We start from the raw sequence: 9,318 nt of genomic DNA, 5'->3' as shown, positions 1-9,318 counted from the left end.
AATAGAACTGCCCTATGACCCAGCAATTGCACTACTGGGTATTTACCCTAAAGATACAAACGTAGTGATCCAAAGGGGCACGTGCACTCAAATGTTTATAGCAGCAATGTCCACAATAGCCAAACTATGGAAAGAACCTAGATGTCCATCAATAGATGAATGGATCAAGAAGATGTGGTATATATACACAATGGAATACTATGCAGCCATCAAAAGAAATGAAATCTTGCCTTTTGCGACAACGTGGATGTATCTAGAGCATATCATGCTTAGCAAAATAAGTCAAGCAGAGAACGACAACTATCATATGATCTCCCTGATAGGAGGAAGTGGTAATGCAACATGGGGGCTTAAGTGGGTAGGAGAAGAATAAATGAAAAAGATGGGATTGGGACGGAGACAAACCATAAGTGACTCTTAATCTCACAAAACAAACTGAGGGTTGCTGGGGGGAGGGGGGTTGGGAGAAGGAGGGTGGGGTTATGGACATTGGGGAGGGTATGTGCCTTGGTGAGTGCTGTTAAGTGTATAAACCTGGCGATTCACAGACCTGTAACCCTGGGGATAAAAATATATGTTTATAAAAAATTAAAAATTAAAAAAAATGAGGGAGGGAGGGAAGGAAGGAAATAAATGTCTGCTATTTAATAGGTCATCATAGCTAATTTCAAAAAACTTTTGACAAAATGGAGGAAACTAGCTGCAATTCAATTGACAAAGGGTTAATTTCCTAATAAATACTGAAAGCACCTACAAATCAATAAGAAAAATAACAACACTCAAGTGGAGAGAAAAGCAAAAGACAGACAATTGAAAAAATAGCCCTTATGAAGTAGTACTATTGTGAGATATGTTTTTTTCCCTCACTGTTTGTAAAAGTAAAAAGTTTATAAGACACTTTGAAAAGAGGCATACCCATACATTACTGTTAGGGGTGTAAACTAGTACAACCTCCTTAAGAGTAGTTTAGCAATATCAAAATTAGAAATATACATGCTTTATGACCAATCAATTTTACTACAACAACCTATAGATAGACCTACATGGATTGAAAAAAAATGGATGTGCAAGGTTCTTCACTCAGGAATATATATTACAGAAAAAATGGGGAGGAAACAATATACATCAACAAAATCTTTTTAAAGCAAATGAATATCTAACAATGGAATACTATGTCTCCATTTTTTTAAAAAGAATCTCTTTATGTATGCATATGAAAAAATGAGCTATATTATGAATTAAGAAAAGCAAGGCAAGAAAAACATCTGTAATATACTACTACTTGTAAAAAAAGAGAGGAGAAAGCAGATTTTCTACACATGCTACACACATGCATATTTTGCATATACAGAAAATATATCTGAAAGATGAATACAAGTGAACAACCAATAATGATTGACTATAATTTTAATATAAGTAACTTTATATTAAAAATATATATTATCTTTGGGGTAAATACCCAGTAGTGCAATTGCAGGGTCATAGGGAAAGTCTATTTTTAATTTCTTAAGGAATCTCCACACTGTTCTCCAAATTGGCTGCACCAACTTGCATTCCCACCAACAGTATAGGAGGTTCCCCTTTCTCCACATCCTCTCCATCACATGTTGTTTCCTGTCTTGGAAATTTTGGTCATTCTACCTGGTGTAAGGTGGTATCTCAATGTGGTTTTAACTCGAATCTCCCTGATGGCTAGTGATGATGAACATTTTTTCATATGCCTGATAGCCATTTGTATGTCTTCATTGGAGAAGTGTCTGTACATGTCTTCTGCCCATTTTTTGACATGATTATCTGTTTTGTGTGTGTTGAGTTTGAGAAGTTCTTTATAGATCCTGGATATCAGCCTTTTGTCTGTACTGTCATTTGTGAATATCTTCTCCCATTCCGTGGGTTGCCTCTTTGTTTTGTTGACTGTTTCCTTTGCTGTGCAGAAGCTTTTGATCTTGATGAAGTCCCACTTTTGTTTCCTTTGCCTTTGGAGACATATCTTGAAAGAAGTTGCTGTGGCTGATATCGAAGAGGTTACTGCCTATGTTCTCCTCTAGGATTCTGATGGATTTCTGTCTCACATTGAGGTCTTTTATCCATTTTGAGTTTATCTTTGTTTACGGTGTAAGAGAATGGTCAAATTTCATTCTTCTACGTATAACTGTCCAATTTTCCCAGCATCATTTATTGAAGAGACTGTCTTTTCTCCACTGTATATTTTTTTCCTGCTTTGTTGAAGATTATTTGACCATAGAGTTGAGGATCCATATCTGGGCTTTCTACTCTGTTCCGCTGGTCTATTTTGTTTTCTGTCTGTTTTAATGCCAGTACCAAGCTGTCTTGGTGATCACAGCTTTGTAGTAAAGCTTGAAATCTGGTAACATGATGCCGCCAGTTTTGTTTTTCTTTTTCAACATTTCCTTAGCAATTCAGGGTCTCTTCTGATTCCATACATATTTTAGGATTATTTGCTCCAGCTCTTTGGAAAATACCAGTGGGATTTTGATCAGAATGACATTAAGAATATAGATTGCTCTAGGCAGTATAGACATTTTAACAATGTTTATTCTTCCTATCCAAAGCATACATACAGATGTAGTGAAAAGAAGTGCCATCTGTACCCCAATGGTCATAGCAGCAATGGCCACGGTCACCAAACTGTGGAAAGAACCAAGATGCCCTTCAACGGACAAATGGATAAGAAAGATGTGGTCCATATACACTACGGAGTATTATGCCTCCGTCAGAAAAAATGAATACCCAACTTTTGTATCAACATGGATAGGACTGGAAGAGATTATGCTGAGTGAAATAAGTCAAGCAGAGAGAATCAATAATCATATGGTTTTGCTTATTTGTGGAGCATAACAAATAACATGGAGGACATGGGGAGATGGAGAGGAGAAGGGATTTGAGGGAAATTGGAGGGGAAGATAAACCATTAGAGACTCTGAAAAACAATATGAGGGTTTTGAAGGGGCGGGGTTTTGGAGGGTGGGGGAGCCTGGAGGGCACGTATTGCATGAAGCACTGGGTGTGGTGCATAAACAATGAATTCTGTTACACTGAAAAGAAATTAAGTTAAAACAAAGAAAATATATATATAATATAAATAAAGTAATTATTAAGAAATATGTGGAAGAAAGAGAATACATCCACACATATAATACTAAAGGTATAGATATGGCTAATCTTTAGTGAAGGATATTTAAAACTCCATATTTCCAAGAATTTTGACCTTCCAAGCAATTTTATTATTTACCAAGACAACTGAACATCTGAATTCTAGTTGGATCATCCTTGAATTAATTAGTTTTTCCTAAATCTGCAAATCCCTTCCTCTCCTTTGTAAAAGGTTCTTAGAATCTTAAAAGGAATTGGGTGATTATGTAATAATTTTCTCATAGCCTTTTAGTTCTGTTAATTGAAGTCAGGTCTTCACTTACTGGTTGTTTCATATGTGCTATTGTTGTTTTCTGGATCTTGATATCACTTCAATTTGTTTCTCTGATAATCCTAGTGTCCCTAATGATAGTGTGGTGCCAATTCTAGATTATTGCTGAAGCTTCCTTCTTATTTAATAAAAGTGTTATTTTTCCAAAATTCTAATTCCCCTACCTATTCTAAATTTTTAATATCTTTACCCCCAAATTTTGCCAATAGCTGAAAGTACATAATTTGTATTTTCATTAATGTAGATGTTTCAGAGAAATTCTTAGCCAAAACCTATCTAACAAGATTAACATGGGAAAACATTTTTATGAGCAGGGAAGTCAGGCATTTCTAGCCCAAGCAAGGTTCTTTAAATGATACAGAGGATGACAAGTCTATTCCAATGGTGATACTTATACAAAATTCAATTGTATGAATAGTTGTTTTGAAAATGAAGAGGGAAACAATTTGTTTTTTCTTTTATTCCAGGACCCAAAGGAGTAATAAATGACTGGAGAAAGTTTAAATTAGAGAGTGAAGACAGAGATTCAATTCCACCTAGCAAGAAGGAGATTCTCAGACAAATGTCTTCTCCTCACGATAGAAATAACAAAGACTTAAAAGAAAGATTCAGCAGAAAGGTAAGGAAAAATCAGTAGTTATAACTTACAGTGTGTATTCAGTCTAAATGACTGTAAAGAATCACTTTAGAGATATAAAATAGATATATTTCAAAAATATTTATTATGATATTGTTTATGTTGGCCACTCCCCCTAAAAAAACCCCAGGAAATGAAGTAAATGCCTGTGAAGGTATTCCATGTTAAAAAATATATATATAGGAGCTCTTAAAAGAATGAGTTACAAATACACGAGCTGACTTACAGGCAGTTCTATAATATGAGAAAGCAAGATACAGAGTATTTTAAATTATATGATTATCTCATTCTCTAGAGCAAAGGGGAAAAACACATCACTGTATATATTTTTACACTTATAGAATTACATGATTTTTACACTTATAGAATTACATGAGCAGTATATAGAAAAGTATGGGGGAAATAAATGTATGGAAAGACATTCACCAATCTGACAATATTGGTTATTTAGAAGGGTGGAATTTGTTGAGAGATCTCAACTTCCTTTTCCAAATAGGAGAAAGAAGGTAAGCAGAATAAGCCACATTTTTTTTAAGGTATCAAGATATTTTTAAAGCAGAATTTTTTTTTAAATCTCATTTATTGTTACATAATGTGTATGTCCATGTGCTATGTCAAAATATGTTAATGGGGATTATCTCAGAGTATTAGAGTGGTGAATTTCACTATTTATTACTTCCTGCTTTTAGCTTTTAGTGTTTTTGAATCCTTATAATTAGCATATATTATTTATATAACAATAATAACAACAATCATATTTTTTTAAAAAAGATTTTATTTATTTATTTGACAGGGAGAGAGATCACAAGTAGACAGAGAGGCAGGCAGAAAGAGAGGGGTAGCAGACTTCCCACTAAGCAGAAAGACTGAAGCAGGGCTCAATCCTAGGACCCTGAGACCATGACCTGAGCTGAAGGCAGAGGCTTAACCCAATGAGTCACCCAGGCACCCCAACATCAATTGTATTAATTTAAAACCCATTAAGTGACTTCCATTGGGGAATAAATCACGTTAGTGGGTTATATATCACCAAACAAACCAATGTATATGGGTTGTATATTGATTCTCAACAGACAGACTACATCGGAAACATACTTGGTTCTAGGCTTCTGGCCATTGTAAAAATCTTCAAGTCTAAGAATTTGTTTCCAGGGAGCCTGGGTGGCTCTGTGGATTAAGCCTCTGCCTTTGGCTCAGGTTGTGATCTTAGGGTCGTAGGATGGAGTCCCACATTGGGCTCTCTGCTTGGCAGGGAGCCTGCTTCCTCCTCTCTCTCTCTCTCTGCCTGCCTCTCTGCCTACTTGTGATCTCTCTCTGTCAAATAAATAAATAAAATCTTAAAAAAAACAAAACAAAAAAATAAAGAGTTTAAAAAAAAAAAAGAATTTGTTTCCAGATTTGGGTTCCTTCACACACTACATGATACAGTTGAGTCAATTAACTTTTCCCATCTGAAGAATTGCAACAACACATCCTCTCTTTGTTTTGAAAAGATGTGAAGAGAAAATAAATATGAAAGTATTCAAAACATGTAAAATGCCCTACAAGTGAGAGACATTATGATTATTGAAAATGTTGCAAGGTTAAGCTTGAGAAATATATCTGAATGCCTAAACACCTGAATATGTGATTGGAACAAGATCTCACAAATGCCTATGTAAATCAGTATTACAATACTGATACAATATTTTTATGGTTCAGTCTGTTAAATTAACAGTACTATGGTGCAACTTAAAAGTTATATAAAGCATCTAATTTTTTTAGAGTTAAAAAAATAAAATTGAGAATTATCTTAAAGCAAAAAAGTAATATGACAGGGAAAAGAATGAAGACATTAGAGAAGCAAATATAAGAGGCAGAAATGAGAAGGAATTAATGAAAGAACAAGATATTTCTACTTAACCTGAATCATAGTATCATCTATAAAATGAGAGTAATAATACCTACCTCACAGTTTCATTGTGAGATTTGAGTAAAATAACCTATGTAAAGTGCCTAAAGACATATTAGATTTTCCATAAATACTAGCTTCTTGTCTTCTTAATTCTCCTCCACTTTAAAAATTATCAGCAGCTGCTATTTGAGATGCTACTTGATGGCAAAGCAGCAGCAGAAAATCCCCTTGAGAGCCATCCAACTTCTGTGGTTCTGGCGGCACCACGTCTCTCAATAACACAATCTCCCACATACGTATATATGTATATATGTATTTTGGTGGAGGAGGAGACTGTTTAACATTCTGTAGAATAAGTTAATAATGGTGTAGCTATTTAAAAAGGCTCTGCAGGTATTTTATACCCCAGCTGCAGTGGAAAGTAACTGTGTTGGAAGACAGAAGTTAAGTCTTTTCTCACTTTAGCCTAAACCAGTAGATAAGAATTACCTTCAGGTAATTTAAAGCTCATTTAAAGATGGCTCACTCAACCTCATGCATACAAGATTTAATTCAGTAGATCTGGGGTGGTGCTCCAAAATTTGCTTTTACCAGAATTTCTCAGGTGCTGCTGACACAGCATAAACCTCTTGAATGATCTGATGAACTCCAAATAATAATAAAATCTTTCTTGCTTGAACTCCATCCCATATATTCCAAATGGTCAGTAAGTGATAAGACATTTTTTTAAGGATATAATCTTTTGTGGAGGAGACATTAATATCTAAAGGCATTTGTTAGGGGTACATTTAAGTTGTGTGTGTATGCCTTTTTATTATTTATGAAAGCCACTCCAGAGTAGACCCTGGTGGAATTTTTTCACCCTAAGTAATGGGTAGCTAAGTGGCACATTTTTCTCACAGACACTGTAACCATCTCATGGCTCAACCACATTCAGCAATATTTAGCCATGCATTTAATCAAGCAATAATTACTGCATTCCTATTATGTGCCAGATGCTACAGCAGATAATGAGGAGAGATGAATGATACAAAATTCCTGCCCGATGGACATATCAGTTATAAAAACTATTATGAAATAAATAAGTACATGATACAATGTCAGGTAGTATTTGTTGCTATGAAGAAAAATAAACCAATATTAGGAATAGAAAGCATGGTGTGGGAACTCTTTGAGGTAGTATAATCAAAGAAGGTAACATTTGAACAAAGACTTGAAAGTAGTAAAGGAGGAAAAGGCTTCCACACCAGGAGTGAAATAGGGCAGTGGGGAGAAAATAGTAAATGCAAACTCTTTGAGTTGAGAATGGGTTTGGTATGTCTAAAAATTATAAATTTCTGGGGGCACCTAGGTGGCTCAGGTTAAGCATCTGCCTTGGCTCAGGTCATGATTCCAGGGTCCTGGGATGGAGCTCTGCAGAAGGCTCCTGCTCAGCAGGAAGCCTGTTTCACCTTCTCCCTCTGCCCCTCCCCACTACTCGTGCACACGCATGCTCTCTCTCAAATAAATAAATAACATCTTTTAAAAAAGTAAAAAAAAAGAATATAAATTTCTCACCAAATTATATCAATCATTTCTTTTGTCTATTTCTAGATGAGCATTCAAGAATATGAATTAATTCACCGAGACAAAGAAGATGAAAATTGTCTGCGTAAATACCGTAGACAGTGTATGCAGGATATGCACCAGAAGCTGAGTTTTGGGCCTAGATATGGGTTTGTGTATGAGCTGGAAACTGGGGAGCAGTTCCTGGAAACCATTGGAAAGGAGCAGAAAATCACCACAATTGTTGTTCATATTTATGAAGATGGTATTAAGGGTTGTGATGCTCTAAACAGTAGCTTTACATGCCTCGCAGCTGAATACCCTATGGTCAAGTTTTGTAAAATAAAAGCTTCTAATACAGGTGCTGGGGATCGCTTTTCCTCAGAGGTACTCCCCACACTGCTTGTCTACAAAGGTGGGGAACTCATTAGCAATTTTATCAGTGTTACAGAACAATTTGCTGAAGAATTTTTTTCTGGGGATGTGGAGTCTTTCCTAAATGAATATGGATTACTACCTGAAAGAGAGATACATGCCCTAGATCAGACCAACATGGAAGAAGATACTGAATAAAGAGTCACTATGTCAACATCTCAAACTTCTCCAAGTTAAATATTGATTTTCGTAGTATCCATATTCCTTTAGAGAACACAAAGTATGCCTGTGGCTATTTTAATTTGTAAGAAAAAAAAAGACTAACACTAAAATTATTTGATTGGCATTTCTTATTTTCTTAAATGCATAGAAGTCTTTACTACAAAATATTGTAGTCTTCAGCAACGTGTTAGTCAAAGAGGATATGGATAATATTGTGTTGGTTTTCAAAAATCCCTTTTAAGTTATGTGTTGGCTTTTTTACTCCTTTTTTTTTCCTCAGTAGTATTATTTGGACTTTTAAAATCATATTATCAATTATAATTTTTCTCATGTGATAAGAATAAAGTTTCACGAGGAAATAACTTTTCTATTTGAATTCTGTTCTTTCACAAGTACTATATTATTAGGGCCCTAAAAGCATTATACAACCCAAAATATTTTAAAAAATCATTCAGTAAGGTATTTTACCATATATATATATATATATATATATATATATATATTCATATTTATATCTTATAAGAAACTTAGAAACTTTGTGTCACATTAAAGTTATAAAAAAAGGTAGTTTTTTTAAAAATGCAACTTCAGAAGCTAACCATATTAAGGAAAAAAAGTTTTCGTCTACGGACAAAAGAATATTTAGTAGTGATATAACTACAACTATCATTTTTATTGTCTATTATGGGCCAGGATTTTATACATACATTGTATAATTTTTTACCACAATTCCATGAGTAGATATCCTCAAGTGGATAGCACTTTATAAATGATGAAACTGAAATTTGAGACGTTTCCCTTGATATTCGAATGTTTCCCTTGAAAACACTGGGAAAATTTTCCTCCTACATGAACAAATGGAAATGCAAAACAAAATATAATTTGAAAAATGTTTTTAAATGCATCATTAATGAACTGTAGAGCAAGATAAAAGAAACATCTAGGGGTCTGAATCATAGTGTAAAATAATGGTGAGTGAGAGCTGAAACACTATGGTCTATATTTGAAGACATGGTGCTTGATAAATCCCCCAAAACTGTCTCCCTGTGGGAAGTCTGCTTAAAACAGATTTCCCTGAGGTACCTGGGTGGCTCAGTCAGTTAAGCAACTGCCTTCAGCTCCCGTCATGATCCCGGAGTCCTGGGATTGATCCCCGCATCAGGATTCCTGCTCAGGAGGGAATTCTGCTTCTCTCTCTCC

General features: G+C 34.9%; 1 protein-coding gene across 1 annotated transcript; it reads left to right on the top strand.

The window, feature by feature from the left end:
- Nucleotides 1-3,917: 3,917 nt before the first annotated feature.
- On the top strand, nucleotides 3,918-8,094 carry PDC (phosducin). The gene is made up of 2 exons (XM_059414029.1): nucleotides 3,918-4,064; nucleotides 7,570-8,094. The coding sequence occupies exons 1-2, from the start codon at nucleotides 4,008-4,010 to the stop codon at nucleotides 8,092-8,094; spliced, it is 582 nt and encodes a 193-aa protein (XP_059270012.1). The 5' UTR covers nucleotides 3,918-4,007.
- The last annotated feature ends 1,224 nt before the right edge of the window (nucleotides 8,095-9,318 follow it).

This window comes from Mustela nigripes, chromosome 10 (assembly GCF_022355385.1).
Source record: "Mustela nigripes isolate SB6536 chromosome 10, MUSNIG.SB6536, whole genome shotgun sequence".
NCBI lineage: Eukaryota > Metazoa > Chordata > Mammalia > Carnivora > Mustelidae > Mustela > Mustela nigripes.
Note: the sequence above shows the minus strand (reverse complement) of the source record. Positions and strands in the feature narration are given on the sequence as shown.

Excerpts from the sequence above, each read along its gene's own strand:
- PDC (XM_059414029.1), top strand. The coding sequence starts at position 4,008 with ATGTCTTCTCCTCACGATAGAAATAACAAAGACTTAAAAGAAAGATTC. Across the intron at positions 4,065-7,569 it reads AAGAAAGATTCAGCAGAAAG|ATGAGCATTCAAGAATATGA; the intron begins GTAAGGAAAAAT and ends GTCTATTTCTAG.